The 22,145-nt window shown below is 35.0% G+C and overlaps 1 protein-coding gene across 7 annotated transcripts in view; it reads left to right on the top strand.

The window, feature by feature from the left end:
- Window positions 1-22,145, top strand: part of RORA (RAR related orphan receptor A) — an 898,340-nt gene that overhangs the window by 782,231 nt on the left and 93,964 nt on the right. The window contains exon 1 of one of the 7 annotated variants that reach the window (XM_007479522.3): window positions 7,682-8,004. The exons of 4 other annotated variants lie outside the window; for them this stretch is intronic. In XM_007479522.3, the coding sequence (XP_007479584.1) occupies window positions 7,992-8,004 (13 nt within the window). In that variant the 5' untranslated portion in view covers window positions 7,682-7,991. Of the gene's footprint in view, window positions 1-7,681; window positions 8,104-9,686; window positions 9,999-22,145 lie in introns of those variants that run through there. 2 more of the 7 variants (XM_007479523.3, XM_007479520.3) reach the window with 2 other exon arrangements.

Below are 22,145 nucleotides of genomic sequence, written 5' to 3'. Positions count from 1 at the left end.
TATCATTAACAAACTGAGGTAGTAACTAAATTCTTCTAACTTGAAACATATCAGCCTCAAAAAGGGTCATTAAGCTGAGAACAAGAGATAAGTTTTTCTTGTATTCATGGTCTATGTAATGCTTTTAGTGCAAATTAACATGTACAGTGATTGATGTTAGAGTAGAATTTGGCAGGTGTTGCTACAGACCTGTAAAGTACATTGCCTTTTGGGGGGGGGGTGGCACTTTGTAAAGCGTATTTAACATAATAAGAAGGAACAGGCCTTACTGGCTTTTTAATAGGTTTTATAAACTATGGATTCTACCGTAGTTATAATTTGTACATTAATTATGATAAGAGAACTTCCATTTGTTTTCAATTGCCCAGTGAAATGGTAACTTGACCTTTGACTAGTGTAAAAAATAACACTAAAAAAGATATTTCCTGCTTATCTATGATATATAATTATCCAATAATTGACAAATATTTGGTTTGGATGGTTTAGGTATTCACCTGTTTGGACCAAGTGACATTTTGACAGTCCCTTCCAGCTCTGTGATTTGCATACATCTACTCTTCCCCTCTTGTAAAGGTTGTATCAATTGATTTAGGTGTTCTGGAAAGATGAAAAGGTACTGTAAATCGAATCATCATTATATTCTACTTTGTAAAAACTTTGCTCCACAAGACAACATGAATTTCATCATCCTGAGTAAAGAGGAAATTGGACTTTTTGTGTCTCATCATAATAGTAACCTTTATGACAAATATAATTCCACAAACCAATAGATTCTGAATACTAAATTGAACTCCGAAACTACCTCACAAGACAAAATATTCAACTTCTTTGGATTTAATTCTAAATTATATTATGTCACATTAATTATGACAGATTAATATAATATATAATTAAATAAAACCTACATATAATAAAATAAATCATATTAATTATAAATTTTAAACATTTATTCTCCATGACAAAATTTTGTGTGTTTTGTTAGTGTCTCAAAACTGAGAGGCAGCATAGCCCATGGAGAAAGAGAGAAGAGGCTTTTGAACCAGAACCTGAGTTCAAGTGTGATCTCTGATATATATTGGCTGTTAAGACCAGGAACAAGTTATTTCCTCTCCCACTGTCCCAGAGTAACTTTCCAAAATAAGTAACCAAATGACTTGTTTCTCTCTATCAGTGAAGGGAGATTTCCATGGTGATGAGTTTCTCATACTGGTAAAATCAAGACTGTAAGTCAAATAACAGCCATCATCATTATCAGATTAGCTACTGTTTTTATGTACATAAGTATATAGATATCACAGATATTTAATAAATATAAAATAATTAAAAACATACTCTAAAGAATTAGTTCTTTCAGTGTTGAGCTTTATAGGGCAACCAATCATTTGTTAGGATAGTAAAAGAGATGAACCAAAAGCATGTGGGGTTCACTATACTACAAGAGTTATGTTTTGTGAGAATGGAATCCTAGATACAATTTTTGTAGAATATTGAGGAAAAAAACATCACAAACTTGGATAGTTCCATGGAAAAATATGAAATGTGTTTGGATATTACCTACATTTTCCTTCATTTAAAGTTCATATGAAATTGTTTCATTTTCTTTCTGTTTATCACCAGCATTTCATTAAGACTTTTAAGAATTACTTTAAAATTTTGCAATATAGAAAAGCACTACTGTTAAGAGTTAATTTATAGTACATCAAGTAGATTCCTAAATACACAAATGGAAGCATTACTTTCAAACAGGATAATTACAACTATGTACAGTATGTTTCTCCATTAGCAAGTAATTAATTTATTACATTGTGCAATAATTCATAATTACACATGCTAATCCTGCTAAATTGCAAGAGCTGGTGATAAAATTTCTTGCATACTTGCCTAAATTTCATTAGAGTCATAATTTTTAAGCTATAAAGAAGTTAGTTTGCCAATTAATTCCAAAATATTGAACAGTATCAAACATAAGGAAAAACAAGTTGTTTTTATCATTTATGAAACCTTGGTTTTGTCTATATGAAGGGTATTATTTGGAAACTTTATTCTTTTCTAGAGCTAATCATTTAGTTTTTCTAGTTTTACATAAAGAACAAAAATCTATTGCTGGGTTTTGAGACTACAAAAGATTTGACTCAATTTCTTTCTATCTTTCATAGGGTAGGAATAGTTCTTAGTTCAAGAAAGGAGCCATTAAACACAAACCTAAAATGTGAATCTAAAAAAAATGTGTAGAAATTGAAAAATATGAAACCTAAATATGAATTGTAAAAAATACAGGCTTAAAGATGTATAGAAACTGAAATTATAGTCAAAATATAAACACAGTATCATTGTTAGTTTTCACATGAATCTTACCTTAATTCAGTGTCTCACAAAAATAATAGACCTACTTCTGTAAGTAGCAAATAGACTTCTCATCAGACAGTGTCAATTTAGATGAATCCCAGTGAATCCCATTCTGTAAGTTGTCGCTTAAATGTGAACATTAAAACCAGTATTGACATACAGCACAACTGACTGAAATGTCAATAGTCATAAAAAGCATATTGTGAATCAAGAATAATTGATTAGTTTACTTGAATGAACACCAACATTTTTTTCCTTTTGTCCTTGGAGCCCTGAGGGCTAAGACTTGAATTTTCTCAGATAGATCTAATATTTTATGTTTCTTAATTACAAATAATGAAGATGAGAGAAAGCATCTACAAATACTCATCCTTTTCCCATTATTTGAAAGTGTTTTTAAGATAGACTGTTCATTAAATGAATCATGAAGATATTTGTCAATAAAGATATATAGAAACTGAAATAGATCTGATGATTTTTTTAAATGACATATTTATTCAGAAATACTTTTTGTATATTTTAAGTCCCTAGTGAAAACAATCTCCATCTCTGCTTGGATTCTTCTGTGATGTGAAACAGCATGGTTTTAGGTAAATATAATTGGGTTTGGAGCCAAGACATTGGAATTAGTCCTAGCTCTGACACTTCCTTTGTAAAATGGGTAAGTTGCTTCAAAAAACTTTGAGCCTCAGTTTCCTCACCTAAAGAATGAAGATAAAATGTGTACTATTTGACTTCATCTTTCATATGATCTGCACATACTATTAAAGGTATATAGATATATAAACACCCTCTCCTCCATTAGAACATAAGTTCTTTGAAGTCAAGGATTGGCATATCTTTTTATATAGATTCCTGGCAGTTAGAATAGTCCCTGGAACCTTTGTAAATGCTTAATAAATGCTTGTTGAATGAATGATTGATTGATTAACTGATTGATTGATTGATGAAAATGTTTTGTAAGCCTTAAAAGCACTGCATATTTCAATACTTCAGAGAAATACGATTTCACTGCATGTGAACATTCCCTCCACAATGTAGATCTCAAATTTCTATGCCTTAGCTGTAAATAAGATAGGAATAAAAATGCATCACCTTGTGGCCAAACTTTGGATAATGAGTCTTTCTCTCTAGACTAGCTAAACTGGCTCTCAGACTATAATACCCATCTGTTGCCAGGTCTATACTTCAAGCCAGCTTGGGCAGGACCTGCCAGTGTGAGAACTTCTGGAATATATTTTAAGAACCCAGATTCACTTTTATGCTATAATTAGACTTTAAAGTAGGAGTTTGATAGAAGAAAGCACTATATAACTGTGAGCTAGTAATTTTAATTTGGGAACAGTATGGCAAAATAGATAGAAAGCTTATCTCAGAGGAAAGAAAACCTGGGTTTAAGGCTTGCCTCTGACATGTGCTTACTATGTGACCCTGGTTAAATCCCTTAATCTCTCAATGTGCTGGGCAACTTTTTGACTAAATAAATTGTCAAGATGCTGAATTATTTTGGTAGAAGTTCCTCACCAGAAGTTCCCTATACTGATGGAATCATAGGACTGATAAGAAACAAAAATTAATTTAAAGGGTAACTTCAACTATGAAACTTGCTTTAAGTCCTTAAAATAACATTAGAAAGTAGGGGAGTAGCAAAAATATTTGTTTCCTAAAGAGTCAATTCTTTTCCCTACCACTCCTTATTCACTCATCATTCTTTGATAGAGTCCATATTAGATGTATAGCTCTGTACCAGGTGCCATTGGGCGATGCAAAGAGAGTAGAAGCTATAGTTGAGGTCCTAGAGGAACTTACATGGTAGCAAGAAAAATCAGACATAAACAAATGAAAGGACTATAGGACAATCAAATAGCAACATGAGACTGGTGAAATGGACAACCTATACTCCAGAACAGAGAGGAAGAATCAGAAAGAAATTAAGTAGGATGGGATTAATCAGAGTAGGCTAATCTGAGGAGGTAAGTATTCATCTGATCTTGATGAAAGGCATAGGCATAGATTGAAGGTATTATAAGAAAGGGAAGATGGGAAAATGATGGCAAGTAACTAAAAATTAAGCATTAAAAATCAAGCATTTTCTATTAATAACTATCTATTCTCTATGAAAGGGCTTCATTCTTTCGTTAGTACTAATGGATATTTTATAAAGGCAGGCAAAGGGATGTTCTCTGGACTTAGTTAAACTTCTTTTTCTTTGCTGATCTGGAACACATACAACTAGCCAGGTACTTTGATCCCTAGACAATGGAATAAGCCATCATCTTTTTGAAGAGGGGACTGCCTAACTCCTTTGTGGAGGTAGCTCATCTCTGCTTTCATATGAACTTTACCCCTTTGCCTCACTGTGATGGTTACAAAATGAAAACTTCTCTTTGTTTCCTAATACATGTGTGAAAGACAATTCACAATGTCTCTGCCCTAAGGGTTTGGTTGACTGCAATATTCCGGTGTCCAATCAAATCTTTCACTATTAGTATTCCATTAAATAAATTTTGTTGTGTTAGCCCAAAAAAACAATACTGTGTAAACTGATTTACAGAACTAAAATTTCCCTCATTTGTGGCATTTTAAACCATCTAAGTAAATGGACTTCTATGGAACTACATCTTTATAATTATATTTTTAAAAGGCAGACTTGGGTTCAAGTCCTGCCAAACATATGATATCATTGTGGCCATAAAATCTCTGCACCTCTCAGTGCCCTAGGAAATTCTCTGACTAAGTTACAGAAGAGTTGTTTCTATTCATCAATGCATAGGAGTTTCTATATTGCGAAGTTCCCTACACTGATGAAATCACAGGTCAAGGTTAAAAAAAACTGAAAAAAAAAATTGCCCTAATGGTTGTGTCCTATTACCACAGAAATACAGTGATTCAGTGTGACCTATTTCTATGGTTATCTTATGTTTAAAAAAAGTTACAAATGAGATAAGCCTAATCAATGTTTTCCTCCTAACCACATATTTTGGGAGGAAGGACAAGATTGTGTAAACCCTATGTGTGTGTGTGTGTGTGTGTGTGTGTGTGTGTGTGTGTGTGTGTGTTTGTAGGGGTAAAGGAAGGGAAGGAATTGCATTTCTTGAAAGGTTAGGAATAATAAATTAATATCAATAAAACAAAAAGTAAGCTATAGACTTCGTTACTGCTGATAATCACTTTTACCATGTACTAAGGTTACAAAGTGTTTTGACATCCATTTTCAGTTGGAACTGTATAGGCAGCTATATTATCCCCATATACCAATAGATAAGGTATCAGAGCCTCATTGAACATGAGTAAATTGCCCAGTAGTAAGTAAGCCAAGCTGAGAATGAGCTTCCAATTTAGTTTTATGCACTTTCCATTATTGATATGGTATATGGAAAGTTCCCTTTAGGCAGTGGAAAGAACACTAGACTGGGTGTCAAAAGAGCTTGATTTGAGATGCTGCTCTAGCATTAATAAGGTAAATTACTTGAGTTAGTCACTTACCCTCTCTGGGCCTCAGTTTCCTCATCTGAAAAAAGGGATAGGCCCAATCTCTAATTCCAGCTTGAAAATTTTTGGATATGATGATCTCTTTTTGCTCATCTCAAGATTTACTACATAAAACCCAAGAGCCCTACCCTCTATGGTTGCAAGAAATCCTAGGTGCCCTTACAGATACAAAATTCCTTTTATAAGATATTGATTCATTGTGACTCCGTGGAAAGATTCCCACTTCCCATACTTCTCATTAGCTCCTAGGTTTCCTATGAAAGTTTCTATCTGGCTCAGTTCTGTGAAGTATATGAGAGATGAGGTGGCTTGCCTATAGGTCACTGAGAATGCCCCAACTTGTAAAAGTGTTGTAAGTACATCAACAAAAGCAATCGCTGAAGACAGAGTTTAGTCTATCTGAGTGGGACCACATTAACCTTTCACTGATCCTTTTCTTGTAAAACTAGAAATAAATTAATTGATTTAGCAAGCTTCCAAACACTGGACAGAGAAAACCAGGGCCAGAGGAAGATCAAGGACTGAGCCAAAGATTTCCTCCATTAAAACAGATCAACAAAACTGGAAATCACCCTTGCATTAGGGTCAGGCTGTGGACTAATTTGTTCTTCCAACAATATGTCATTCTTGCCAGTAGCAGCACCAATTACTCAGTCTGGTATACCATGGACTCAGGTTCTGTATGATATAAAATAAACACGACTCCTATAAATGCAAGTATTATCTTTTTGTTGTCCTTTGAGATAAAGACGGAAGACAGATGTCAATATCAGGAATATAAATTGCTCTAGACCCCTGCAGAAATGAGACAAAGTATCTTTTCTGAAATTTACTTTGGAACTGTTTAGTTGATTTTTAAAAAATCATACATCTCTTTGCCAAAGCATAGATCCGAATGCAAAACCTAGGATACAGGGACATCATGTGGAGCTATGGCTTTCTCTGGGGGACTCCAGGAGAGATTGCATTTGTTCAGAGTTTTTTTGTGAGCTTCTTTCTTTTTTTCTATCCTAAATTTATTGGGGTATAATTCTATCTAAAATAAATGCCCCTAATCCCCTTAGTTACTGATAAGTGAAAAAGTATTGTTTATCTGTTTTAGTGCTGCACAGGAAAGTAAATGCATAAGAATTGCTTGAAAAAATAATTCAGTATATTTTGGTAAATCAAGTAAAATTTTCACTGGGTTAAATGCCTTATTTGTTTCAATATTTATCAGAAAAGGAGGGAGATGTTTCTGCTTATATGCCTGTTATTAATTTGTTGGTCAGGCTTTCTGGTACCTTTTGTTTCAACAGATGATTATTCATTCAGTAGCTTTGTGCCATTTTTAGAGTAGTCTCACTTTTTTTATCATTTACAATTTTGTGAATAAGTTTATTAAAATGTCATTAACATGGTTTAAAAGATGAATGCCTTTGACTGAAGCATATATTTATAAATCTCATCAATGTTAAAAACAACAACAACAGAAAACACAGGGTAATATTTTGCCTATTAGATGAGAAGGCACTGATTTTCTAAAGGGCAAATTCAAATTTTATATTATCTGGGAAATGCCCTGGAAAAGAATGAACCTTCAATATTTCAAGTAAGCATTATAGGACATATATATATTTTTTTCAAATTATGTCTGATTCTCTCTCATATTTACAACTCCCTGGTATGTTATATGTCACATTACATTGCCAATTTTACTTCAAACTGACTGTAAATAAGTACTGATAAGTATTAGCTTCTTTGGGGCTTGAATTAATGGATTATATCACTTTTTGGTTCATAGTCTGCTATTATTTACAAAATCCCTTTAAGTATTTTAGTATAACATCTCTGTACTTTCATGTGGAATTTGTTATTTTAAAAATGCTGAATTCTGGATATTGTACAGCTGAGTTGTTGAGCAGAGGTGCAAGGGGCATTGAAAAATACCACCAGGGACAGAGTCCTTGATATTTCTCCTCCTACCGCTTCCTTCCTCCACTGCCCCAGGGGAAAGAAAATTATATCTGGGAACCTGCTGTAAGAAAAGACTGGAGTTTCCTTCCCTCCCTCCCTTTTTTTCCATCAGAAGCACTAGAGAAATCAAAAGAGAAGTGATGTGGGGTGTCAGTGTGATAGAGTGACGTTGCTTCGTGTTGTGATGAGGTTGCATCATGGTGATGTGGTGTAAGTTAATTTCATAATTGTAAACAATACAGGGAATATGGTTGATTAGTTTGAAGTTCTTGTCCACTTCGTTATGGCTGTCCAGCTGAATTAACATGGGTATGTCTTTGTGTCACACTTCTATAATTTCCTTTTCATGTTTTGAGGATTTCATTTTCAAAGAAAGATCTATACAATATTAACTTAGTAGCATGATTTTGTATAAGATGCTGTGAGCTTATATGAATTCTTGGCTTGTGCACCAGGTTAAAGCTCTAAAGACTTAACTTTGATGCAGAATGGGTGTGAGTAGAAGCTATATAATCCTTGTTTTCTATAATGTTGATAGTATGCATCTGTTATAAATTGTGGAATGAATCGTGGAAAATTATATTTCTGTTATACAGTAAAACTGCAAGTGTTCTCTGTTAATTACAATGAAGGCAAGTAAATATTTTGTATTTGAAGTTGGAAATGGAAATATAGGACAAACAGAAAACACAATTGGAAATTGCTTGAGGCACAGCAGCAGGTACTTAGATTTGATTTCTGTAATTTTTAAAAATGTTCTATTCAATAATATGTGTGTATACTTGCTAAAATTGAAAGCATATATTCTTTGTTTATAACATCTGAAATTCATTGTAAAGAAATGTTATCTGAGGAATAATTATATGTTGAGTTCCTCATAAGGCTAACCCAAAACAATAACAACTTATAAGATTTAGAGTTTATTTTGTTTTTCAAGTATTGGTTTTATATTAGTTATATTTCGCAAAGGTGAGATTAAATTTCTGTTGTTGCTGCTATTGTTCACAGAGGGGAAAGGACTAAGTATCATTTTCAAAATATGAAAATGATATTTGCTTTCTTAGTCCTGGGGTCAGAGCCTTGGTCAAGGATATTAAAAAGTAGTCAGTTGTCTTACAAATTTGGTGATGTAAACTGACTCGAGTTCTTGGAGAGATCTCTGCTAAATTCCTCGGCTCTCAAACCCTAACTAACGTCAGTGGTGGGTATGAGAGAGTCGGGAGAATTACAGTTCTCTGTTGCTGTAAAACGAATAGTACATCCACTCTTGCTAATACTCTTCCGTCGCTTAGGATCTAGCAGTTATCTACTGTTTGCAGTTCGCCCTTTCTCCCCTCTACCCACCAGCCCCTCCATGTTCCTTTTGACCACCAGCGCCCAGAGTCGAGTCGAGAAAACGGAGGGGGGGGGGGGGGGGGGGGAGGGCGGCAGAAGGACATACCAAAGAGTTTTAACAAAAAAAAAAAAAGACAACTTTCAGACTTCAAACTGAAGAAATTGTATTTGAGGACTTCCCAGAGAGTGCAGGGAAATGGCCATCATCATCAGGGCAGGACATTTCTAACCACCGAGTGGTGAAATTGGAGTAGATGACCAGAATGCCTTTAGCGGGCTCTGTGTACGCATTACCTGCAAAATATGTTTCTGCAACAGGTGCGAGACACCGGGGGTGGGGGAAATGGTTTGAAAAGGGAGTGGGGGCGGGGGGAGGTAAGGGAGATGAAATGCAAGGAGACGGGGCGGGGGCACACCGGTCGGGGGCGGGGGCTCCCCGCCTGGTCAGGAGGGCTGGGCTGTAGGGGGAGCCCAGTGGCGGTTCTCACCTGGCCCGGGAGGGCGGGGCGGGGCGGCCGGGAGCGAAAGGGGCGCGGTGTAAACAGAGCGGCTGCCGTGATGTCAGCCGGTCACATGGAGCCTCATATGGTTGGGGATGGCTCTCGGCGGCGGGCGGGCAGCTGCGGTAGCTGCTGCTGGAGCTCGGGCGGCGGCGGCCTCGGCGGCAGCAGCCTAAGAGGCAGAGGCAGCGGCGGCGGCGGCAGCGGCGGCGGCGGCAGCAACAGCAGCAGCAGCAGCACCAGCGGCAGCAGCAGCAGCGGCAGCAGTAGTAGCAGTAGCAGAGGGGCTCCGGGTTCGGACCATCCGCTCTCCCTGCGCTCTGTGCACCTCGGCTTAAATGATGTATTTTGTGATTGCAGCGATGAAAGGTGAGCCGAGAGCCGGAGCTGGGGAGGAGGAAGGGGAGCTGCGAGGAGGAGGGAGGGGGAGGGGGAGGGGGAGGAGCGGGAGTCCCGATTTTGCTTGTCTTTCCCTAGGGGTGGGGGTGGGGGTTGAGGGGAAAGGGGGCCGGGCATATCTGGGCTGTAGGTAACTGCGCTGGGGCAACCTGAGCTCTGCTGAAGGCTGCGGCGGCTTCTCACCCCCTCCCACCCGAGGTGTAGGTGCCTTTTAGAGCTCCTTTCCCTCCCGCCCCGAGCTGCCCCTTTCCTGCCCAGTGGTCTGTTAGCAGCCGCTGCCCTACCGCCTCCTGCTGCCCAGGCCGGCTAGGCAGCACTGCCTCCTGCTAGAAAGTTTGCAGCAGCAACTCTTGCGGAGCGGGGCGAAAGAGGGGTTCAGGTATGGGAATGAGGGCGGCTGCGTCGGGTGTCGAACCTACTATGCCCCCCTTCCTTCCCAAGTCCAGTCTTTGGCTAGCGGGGGTCAGGGTGGGAGCTAAAGGAAACAGGGAAGGGGTTGTGCTACCTGATTCTGGCCCACTGAGCTCCCCGTGGCCTAAAAGCTGGAAGAATGGGAGGGGGCAGAAGATAAGGGGAGAGGGACGCGGCCCTCTTTTAGAGCTTTTCTAGCTGACCTCATAGTTATCACACCTTAGGGACAGAGGGGATATTCTGCTTCCCTTGGTTGGCACCCGTTCCTCTCACTAAACCTTGCAGACACTTGCTCGGTGGTCAGCCTCTGAGAGAAGTCTCTAACTATCCCCTCCTCCCCAGCTCTGGTCTGATCCCTCCGGCTCCCTGCGGTCCTGGCCACGGGCACCTCTGGCTGTCCAGGGACTGCTAGGCCAGGGGAGGGCGGGTTTTCCAAACACTAGGACTGGGAAAGAGTTTGGCTAACCCGTAGGGACCGAGTGTAAAAGTGCCCGCCAGGACTGGAGAAATATCTCCTGGTCATTCCTTCACCCACCCACCCCCTATTTTTCCCTTCCCCCTCCCACATTTGCAAAAGCTTTAGAAAGTGACCCAGGGACAGAAGCTAACCAGAGACCAACTGACACGCATAGACTCAGGAAAACTTTGGGAGCCACAGCTGCACTTTATACTGTGTGTTTTCGGATGTTTGTTTTAAAAGAACTTAGCTGCCCACATGATTTCCAGGGGGAGAGGTTGGGGTTAGCAAGATTTGCTGTTGCATAAGGGACAGTAGGACACTACAGAGCGTTGTGAAAACCTCGTAGTCCTTAGTCGCCTGCTCCTTGTTTCTTCTTGTCTGACCAATATTCCTTGATACTCCCCAAGGAGGGAGTGCCTTTGTCACTGTCTCTGAAAGGGCAAGAAGCCACAGTTCAACCAGGAAAAGGGAAGTTTTAATGAGGAATGAAAATTTTCGAGGTGTGTATTGATAAGCTGTGTCAGCGCTTAAGAATATAAGAGCACTTTTACCTGGTGCTTCGAATACCAATAACAGAAATATTGTGAACATGCATCTTTACACCGACATACTTGTGGTTTTGTTTCATGATTCTAGGTTCACATCTGTTTCATGTGGAACAGCCCTCAAATTATACTGGATCCATTTACCTTGGATGTTTTAATCTTGCCCCTGTTAATATGTTCTAGGTTTGATGACTTGGTTAAAGGTTTGCTAGATTTGAGCTTTGTTGCAATTCATGAATGAAGGACAACGCTGATAAACATAGGTTTTAACTTTTGGATCTCAGAGCTTTGCCTTCCTTACTAGAGATTGGGTGACATCTTTTAAATTAATTATCAGCAGGTTGAAACTTCTTGAAAAATAAAACGGCCTACTTTTGATTAAATCTTCCTATGAGATGTGTAAATTTTATCTTTTCTCCATGGTTTGTAGGAAATGTGATCTGCCAATTTTTAAAAAGCAATCAAATAATAAGAAATTTTAGGTGCCTAGTTTGTCAGTAATGAAACACTCATTCCAGAAATGTAATTACTAAATTTACCTAATTATAAAATAGAAAAAGAAAGAAAATCCTTCTACCATCCCCAAATCAGCCCTTCAGTGTTAGTATTTTTCAATTGATAATTAAAAACACTTAATTGTGCAGATATAAAATTGCTAAAGGTATAGAGACCTACTACTTTCAGAATATATTACTAATTTTGTAGTTTCTTCTATTCTTAAAGAAATTTTGCTATATTTTATGGTGTGAATAATATCTTTTCTTTGCAAAATACTGTTTATTTGACAGGGAAGAAGGACAAGCAGGCTATTTTTTTAAAAAAATGGAATCGTATTTCACTAGTCAGCTATAATCTATATTTTAATTTTCCTTTTCTGTCATTATGGAAAGTTTATTTTAATATTTTTACTTGGTGTTATATATGTACTTTTGCTTTTTCTTTATCTCTAGTACAAAGTGACATTCTATATCATCATTGACAAATAGATTCCTGAGAATTACTCCCCCTACCCCCAAAGCTTTTGCCTACACATTTGTCTTGGAGTGACCTCTGGCTGCCATAAAATGATAGATTCATAGTATTGTGCTTTGAGAGAAGTAGATCAGAAGCCTTGGGAATGCAATTTTTCTATAAGCTTAGTTGCACAAGGGAGAAATAAAATGTATCTAAGTAATTAGAATGTTTTATTTTTTTTCCTGATCTTGTAACATTCTGAATTTTAAAGAGCTCATCTCACTTCAGTGAAAATTTATACCTGAGAAGGGCGTAAGAAAATAAGGAATATCACAAATGTTTCTTTATTGAATATAAAGGGGTGAGAGAAGCACTGACATGGAATCATATTAAATACTTCCCACTGCCCTTCAGTTTGAATACTTCAAATTGATTCCATATGTTGGGGATTGTATGTAACTGGTTTTAGTATAAAATAGGAATGTTCTTTACGTTATAACATTTTATATTACATATAAAAATATACACACATATATATGGAGAAAACAAGAAATAATAGAAAAGAAACACTCTTTGTTGAGTGATAGGCTGATATTTTAAAAATATCATTAAACAAAACCTTCTGAACTGAAGGGAAGAAAATCCTTCCCCTATGTTAATTGTCATATGAGTTTAAGCTTAAAGTGATTTTGTACTTGAAGGCAATAAATCTTTGAGCAAATTTATATCCCAATCTTTCAGTTTTCTTTTTGTTTATTTAATTACTAATGCAATTTTCATCCCATTTTTATTGTTTCTACAACAAACTGAAATATGGAGGGATAGCATTTACAAGCAGGAGATAACTTTTCCTGCACATCCAAAAAAAAAAAAAACTCTTGACAAAATGTCATTCCAGAGCCTAATATTTAAAGGAAATGGGATATGTTTATTAGTCACAACAGGTTGGTTATATATTCTTTTGCTTAATGTGTCTAATATGTCAACCTAACACAGATAGAAGTATAGGAGTGACAAGTAGTCAAAGGAAATAAGTGAGCCATCATAGATATGTCTTTTTTTTAAAGCAGGTACCATTCCTGTACACATACAGATTACCACTTTGAGTATGCTTTATATTTTAATGATTCATGGCATTTTCATGTTTAAGTGTGGTCTTGTATTTTTAGAGCCTTTGAATTCCCACAGTCATTTAGTAAGACCATTGGTGTCATCATATTAAACACCACTAGCAGGGACTTCTTGGATAGATTGGCTGACCTTTGAAATATAGGGTTGAAAGAGGGTGAAGGTTGTTGCATCTCCAGCCCAGGATGGCTAATGTTGTCACTCAATACAAGGCTGGGTGTTCGGCCTTGTGAGTTCAAAGGAGGAAGAGAAGTGGCCACTTTTTAAAAGAATGTAGCTACTGGGATCTTCTTGTTCTGACATTTTTCTTTATTCAGTCTGGGACAGAAGTAAAAGATGTTTGTCCAGTGAAGGTTCTATAAGAGTTTAAAAATGAATCATGACTTTTTTAGAGCTACCTCTTTTTAAAAAATATTTTTACATACCCTGCTCCAAAAGAAATCGTACTCAAGGAAATCATAATACAATTTTCACTCATATATATATGAACTATAACAAAGTATTTAAGTTGTTCTGCTTCCAAGGAAGACTAGAATCATCCCATCATTTTAAAGTTTACTGTTTAATAAGTTAGGACAGTTCTTCAAATCTCAAGTTACTTAAACCTGATAAAATACTTTTGATTTTAAAAGTATTTTTGATTAAAAAATAATTTGTGAAGAAAAATATTCTTCAAAAACAGGCACCAGCACATCAGGGATTTATTGTTATTCTCTTGATTTCCCTAAGTGGTATATTGCAAAATAACTGAGATAATCAAGTAATCAACTGTAAAAAACTAGCTCGTGAAAGATACTACTCACCATCAAAATATACTCTAAGCTATAAACTCATTTTAAGCTTTTAAAAAAGACAGGCAAATAAAATAAAAACATTTGTACTCTAGGAGGATCTGCAAAAGTATATTTGGATTTTTCCCATTTTCTACTAGAAGTTGAGTTGAGTTTTCCTGTATCTGAGGGATTTTTTTAATGGCTTTCAAGATACTTTTAGAATCAGTAATATTACTTTTATACAAAAAATTCAATAAAAGCTTACAACTTTAGGAAACCGATTCCAACAACATACATTTTTACATTTTTGTTATTTACTAATGAAAATGAAACATGATTTCACTGCATAAATACTTTAAAATTTTAGTAGTAGGACAGATTGTGTAGCAATAAATAGCACCAAAAATTTCATGTTCTTTTCACATAATAATTGTCTTTTGTGTGTATTTATGGCATGTGGCAGATGGAAAGCCACTAGTACCTGAGCTGTAGATTGAAGTATCATGCTAAAAGTTTGGCTGTAAACTTACCCTCATTAGAAGATGATTTTCAAATTGAGTTTCTTGTACAATTTAACCTCTCATCCCTATTGCCTTCACCTTTCTAGTCTTTTGAGCTGGACTATGAAATTCAGTCAGAATTTTTTAATCAGTCTTTATCAAGTATAGCATGATATAGCATATTCTTTATATCAGCTTTACAGACTTAAAACCAGAGGAGAGAGATCTCAGTGTATAAGAACATGTTATGGTGGGAAATGGGCAAAGTGGAGGGAAGTTGAACTGTGATCATATTTCTGATATAATATGAGAACTAGGAATTGTCATATTTTGATAGTTAACTTGGATAACTTAAAAATATCCTACTGTTGGCGGCAAGGAAAAGACATATGTTAAATTAGTACTCTAGGCTTATTCTAGATTTCATTTCTTAGCTTTGGTTTTGTTTCTGAATTTACTTGGTATATCATAAATAGAAGGTAAATAACAATTGTTATTTATTTGTAAAGTATCTTAGCTTTATCTTTTTCAAAGTACTTTTGCTTACCTGTGCTTGTTTCATCCTTAATAGCAACCCAGTAACAGAGACAGGACAAGTAATATTATCTATTCCCTCTCCTCTAATTTTTTTAAACAAAAAAGGAAACTGAGGCCCAGCTATTTGTCAAATGCAAAACTGCTACTAAGTATCACAGCTATGTTGAAAACCCAGGTCTTCTGACTCCTTATCTAGCTATCTTTCCCCTTTAATATTTTTATTTCTGAAAGATGCAATGCTATAAAAGCTAATATGTGAATTTCTATACAGTTATTGGAATTCTTCATGCAGTTTATGGGAGAGGAGTGATTCAATTAATTAATGCACTTCTGGGTCTAATATATTTAAATTACTGTTTAAAAAATTATTCTATATGAAAGGAGTGATTCTATTTGCTTACTATTAGTCATGTTCCTTTATGATTTTTATTAAGTCCTCTTCTGATATAAGAGGATCTAGGTGAGTATCATTAACCTTGCATGAGATTATTTGGAAGGTTGTAACTCAGGTGATCTGCTCCAACACTTAATCTTCAGAGAGAACTAGTCATTAAAAACCAAACAAATTGGACTATGGGTCCCTTTATTTAGTCCAAAAGGAGCATTCACAAAATTATATTTAGTTTTAATGTGCTTCTTTAGTAGATAACTTTGAAGATGTGTTTCTGGTTTTTGGTATGTTTTTTTTTTCCATGGCAAACAATGACTTAAGGGAGAATCCTTGTAGATCTACTCAGACAAGGTCTTTTGAAAATGGCCTGAAGAAAGAACCTCTAAATAGACTACTTGGTCAAAATATTACTTTTCATGGCATATGCCAGATCTATTCAAAGACATTTCTTAAGTGTCCTCTGCAAAAGATACATAGGTGAATGGAACATTCCATTTATACTTTCTTATTTGACTTATACTGTACCTCCTAAGAACTAGGTTATGGAGAGGAGAAAGAGTAAGAAAAAGTTTTCGTTTAAGATTCTTAATAATTTTTTTTTTCTGAATTTTGAAACTGACCTACTTTAAGACACTTCAATTAGAATGTCTTTCAATCCCATCTTTAGTTATATCATGTTTGCCTTTTACCTATCTTACATGTCTTTGCCTGAATAAAAAGATACTAGTTGTTTTCTTTCTGGAAATTAATGTTTCCCATCAGTCTGAAATTAATTGTTATAAACTTGGTTAAATCAAAGATAAATGCTCAGCCTGATTAAAGGTGCATAGGAAGAGTTTGAATATGGTTTTTAGCACAGTTCGAGTCAGTTCTGAGTCAAGGATGCCCTCTAGTGGCTTTAGACCCATGAAGGATAAAAACTATGATGCATTGTCAATGATAATCTATCCAGCTGATGGCAAAGAGAGACAAAAGTAGAAATTGTTTTCAAAGTTGCAATAATGTACCCCATATCTCCCATCACAGATATGTTTCAGAGTTCTGCATACTTAATCAGCTGGGCAATTATTTCGAAAAATCAAATAAAAGAAAAGTACTTCTTTGGAAGAGATGGGAAGACTAGCAGTTAGTTACCTCTGATTTTTTTTTTTTTAAATAAATTTAAGTTAAAGAAGGTGATGGTTTTTATTTTTAACTCTTCTTGGCTATATTTCAGGAGTAACTGGTTTGGGCTTTGAGGAGAAAATAGCCTCTTAGAAGATCACAGAATCATAAATTTAGAGCTAAAAGAGAACTTGGAGCTTACCTCCTTTGACCACTTCATTTTAATAGATAAGAAAAAAAAGAGACCCAGAAAAATGATATAACTTGGTAAAGGCCATAAAAGTAGTTGTAAATTTCAGAGCCAGAATTTGGACCCATGTCCACTGAATCTTGTGTCTCACCTATATTATATTTTACCAAGTTTAACCTAAGCTCTTTAAAATATAGTTTCTAGCCTTGTCTAATTGACTTAAGAGAACTTTCATTCTTTTAAATATATAGGATTTTTTATTTTTACTGGGAAAGGGGGTAACTGAAAGAGGTAAATTAAAACTACTTAAACATAAAATTGCTAGCCTTTTCTTTACTTGATACATTTAAGTATATTTAACTCATCTGATAAATATAGTTTGTATTCCTTGATTTAAGCTCTACTTCTAAGTTCTATGAGAAATATAATAACCTATGGGTAAATGCTTTTATAATTGATTTTGGAAGTCCTCAGAACAAATGGTACAACTTGACAAGAGTTTGGATATCAAGTTGTACAATTACATATGGAAAAACACAGAATATAGTTTAACTTTCAAACCATTGCAATGTAGATTTAAAAAAAAAACTTTTACTTCCTATTTTTTTAAAGTTACAATGCAGTTCATTGTTATTGTTACTAAAAAACAATTTTTAAGTTCAAATGTTTCAGTGAATTTTATGCTGCTATTGGGCTTTTATCTGGACTCAAGGAACAATTATTCTCAAATCTGTGAATATTGGCAGAGTTCATTTCTTGTTTGCAACTACTTCAAGAAGCATTGTGTCAGATGGTGCATCTATTGGGGTTTCACTGAGTAAGAGATCAGGTCATAACTGAGTGCCCCTCTGATTAAAGGAAGAGTGCCTTCTGTGATGTGTCATCCTCAAACAATCAGCATTTACTGTGACATTTGTTTTAAAAATTATACAATAAAGAATAAGTCTATGTACATGTAGGAATCAGAGTATAATATATATATTATATATTTTATAAATATATATATAATACTTTTCAGGCTATATTTTCATTAGTATTCTGATATTTAAAGGATTCTTAGCCTTTTTATATGTCATAAACCCCTTCCACAATCTGGAGAAGCCTATGGATCCCTTCTCAGAATAATAGCTTTAAATTTATAAAATAAAATATATAAGATTACTAAGAAAACTAATTATATTTAAATATAATTGTCAAGATATATATATTTTTAATTAGTTCATAGAACTCCAAATAAAGTACTTACGTGCTATATAAACAGTATTGGTTTCTCTTATAAATATATAGATATATCACATAGAAATAAGTATTCTTTTTATATTTAGACTATATGTAGCCTACATATAGATATATATGACAGATGAGAGAGCCTGCTACCTCTTATTTAAGTACTTAAAACATGAATTAGGGAGTTGAATTCAGCTGAACCAATTTTCAGTTATTGTACTGAGAGTTTTATGGATTGTTAAGTGAATTTCATTTAAAATATAATAGAATATTTAGGTCTTCTAGTTGAGAAAAAAATTTAAGATTAATATAATTAGAGGCAAAATAGTACTTTTGTTTATGTAGGATTCTGAACCTTGTTTGCTTCACTTGAAAATTTTAAGAAAAAGGTTAGATTTAAGACCTTAAATTAAACTTCCTTTTTATAGTGCATGTTCTTTTTCGATAAACATGGCAGTGATGCTAAATAAAAACAGCTTATTCTGAATTTATGTCAGCATTTAACCATTATATTGATTTTGCAGTGTGCTTGGTGCCTACTTGAGTTAAGGTTGTTTAGAGTACAAGTGAAAACGGGCAGATGTGAAATCAAACCTCTGAGGGCCAGAAGACCACTTTGTGGTTCATGGTTTATTTATATGTTTCATTTGTAAAAATGTTCCTTTTCATACTTTGAAGTGGTTTGCTTTGCCTATGAACTCTGCTTGTGTTATATGGATTTCATAAATCACACCTTTGTTATTGTGTAGACACTAAATCATACATGTTATTGTTCCATAGAAGTTAAGAGTTCAAAGTCTCAAGAAAACCTCTGATATTTTAATTACATTCAGAAAACAAATTTCTGTACTATGGAAGTATGATATAATAAGAGGAGTACTGTATTAGGAGACAAAGACTTGTTAGCTAGCAACTAGTTATCCAACGATGGACAAGTTACTTAATTCTTATGGACCTCACATTCTTCATTTGTAAGCTGAGAGGGTTAGATCAGGTGATTTCTAAATTTTTTTTTATTTTTCAAATTCTATGATTTCATAAAAATGTACCTGATGCTGAATGATGCTGCAAGCCTGTGATAGAGGAATAATTTGTTTTTGCTGATGTTTTGGTTCAAGACTTGGTTAAATTTTCTCTCTTGTTTATCCTTCCCTGCATCAGGTACCAGAAAAATTGAGTCAAATACCACCTAATCAGACTGGGTTTTCAATTTTATAATAGATTTTTTTTTAAGTAGGACTATACAATGACTTTGTAGCCTACTTAGATTAAGTATCAGATTTTTCTTGAGTAATAATAAAGGCTTCCAGACTGGGATCTTATATTTAATACCTGTACCTTAGCTATCAAATTCTAGCCCCAAAAACTTTTTTATCTTTGATGTTTGGGTTAAACTACTAAAATGTACTTAAATTGAAATTCAATTAAATAAACATTCATTGAACATTTACTATGTGCCAAGCATTATGCCAAGTGCTGGGGATCCAAAGAAAAAAAATAAAACTTCTATTACCCTGAAGGAAGTTACACTCTCCAAAAAGAAAATAAGATCCTTATCACTTTCACCATTATATCACTAATATACAGCTCTAATGTTATTCCTGCAAAAACCATAAAAAATGGTTTTATTCTCAATTTAGTAAAAATTGGCTATTTTTGTTCCCATTGTATAAAAGAAAAATAGCATCTAGCTTCTCTTACAAAACAGGTATATTTTCTTACTTAAGAACCAGTGTCTCAAAACTCTTGGCTTACATACATATATATATATATATATATATATATATATATAAATATATACATATATACACACACTTCCTTTTTATAGTGTGTGTGTGTGTGTGTGTATATTAGAGATAGACATGAACAATGGTTTAGAAAAGTCAGCAATGTCAACTTGTATTTTGCTTCTGTAGAGGTTCTGCCAAAAGTATTTCCTGTTGTCCAGTAGTGCTAGAAGCCAGTCAATGAGCCTGAAAAATGAAGCCAATTGGGGGATATGATACCACTCATGATAACAAGAACATTAAAAATTAACACATTCCATGTTTAAAAATAGAGGCATCCATTTGAGAACTTATACATATATAATGCACATATGTGGATATACTTTAGGTAGGGGCTTAAAGAAACAATTTTTCCTGACTTAAGTTGTGCCAATGCCAGAAAGAATTTTCTAATTATGATATTGTTAGGAAAAAATATTTTGTTTGATAAAAGCCCCCCAAAATGATGTTTTAAGTGTAAATGTTTGTTTCGTAGGCAAACAATTTCAAACTGAAGTATTGGGTTTCAGCCATTGTTGCAAAACAAATGAAGTTATCCGGGTTCAGTTAAGACATTCTAAAATTTTGTGGACATTCTCACAAGTCTATTATCAGACAGTCAAAAAGTACTTAAGGGGCAGCTAGGAGAACACTTCCTAGCTATCTGACCATAGACAACTCAACTCCAGTTGACTTGCCCTTAGTTTTCTTCTCTCTTGGAACCAATACTTAGTATTGATTAAGACAGAAGATAAGGTGGGTTTTTTTTTTTTTAAGAATTAGGCACTTAGTATGTATCAAGCATTGTACAATGCACTGAGATTGCAAAGAAAAGCAAAAAAATACAGGTGTTTTACTAATTATGGAAAAAACATACAAACAATTATGTACAGACAGGGTAAATGGTAGATATTCTCAGAGGGAAGATACTAGGAGTGTGGTGTGGGGGAGAGAGACTGGAAATGGCCACTTGCAGATGGTAGGATTTGAGCTGTTTTGCTTTCCACCATGTTTTTTATATTCCTTCTTGGGTGGAGCAAGTAATTCTCCTATGATTTCAGTGTTTCCTTAGTAAAAATACTGGTTAACCTGTGTTTAGACAGTAAGATGGTTTGAGTGTTTTCAAAACGTTCTATTTCCAAAAATGTTTTTATTAAGGCTATTTTCTGTTTTAAAAGTTTGGTTGGAGACCAATATAGATGTTACTTAAAGGTGTTTACCAAAAAGTCAGTTGTTTTCATTGTATTTTGAGTACATCATTATTCCATAAGAATAGTGTGGTAATCAGTAAGAATCTGGAAACATATATTTAGAGGTTGATACTTGTAAAAGGAGTACCATAATGAAACATGGGCGTTCAGATGTAAAAATTGACTGACAGTTCTCCTTGTAGGCATGCTAGTAACAATAAAGTCTAAAAGTTCAACATCAAAGAGATCCCAGCTTACTTTTCAACTGACTTACACATCAAAGAGCAAGAACAAGACAAAAGAAACTGTATTGAGATACATAGCTCCTTTATGGCTAGATCCCTATAGAATCATAGATGACTCTTTTTATAAGTTTAAAATAATTTTTTCAAAACATCATTTTCATTGCTGAAATGACTAGGAACAAGAAAATGGAGCAAAACATAGCTGCCATGGCTCCCTATAAAATTTTTGTTTAAGAAAATAAAAAATGTCTGATTTTCTTGAATTTCTCTATGGCATTGCTAATTATAACCTAAACTAAAACAATATGGGGAAAATTCATCTACAAAATGTTTGTTTATGTGGAAAGTACATTGGGTACAAGTGGATTTTTTTTTCCTGGTTATACATGTTTTCCTAGGTTTCCAAAGTATGGAAATGGAGCTTGTTATTTGTTTTTTCCTCCTTCCTTCTCCTTCTTTGTGGGTGGACTTTTGCTGAATCAGACTTAACAGGTGTGTGGGAGCATGATAAAGAGGTTTAGACCTGCTGTACCAGCTCCTAAATTCATCACTATCTCAGCTCTAGCACTCATTAAGTATCTCAATGCCAAATGTAAAATAGAATGATTGTCTTAAGATTTGGCTTTCTTGTTTGTTCTTTGGCATTAGATTGTGAATAATATAAAGCAAGTAAGTAGTAGAGATTTGAAATAGTAT

Source organism: Monodelphis domestica, chromosome 1 (assembly GCF_027887165.1).
Source record: "Monodelphis domestica isolate mMonDom1 chromosome 1, mMonDom1.pri, whole genome shotgun sequence".
NCBI lineage: Eukaryota > Metazoa > Chordata > Mammalia > Didelphimorphia > Didelphidae > Monodelphis > Monodelphis domestica.
The sequence above is the reverse complement of the archived record's forward strand: the minus strand, read 5'-3'. Positions and strand labels throughout refer to the sequence as shown.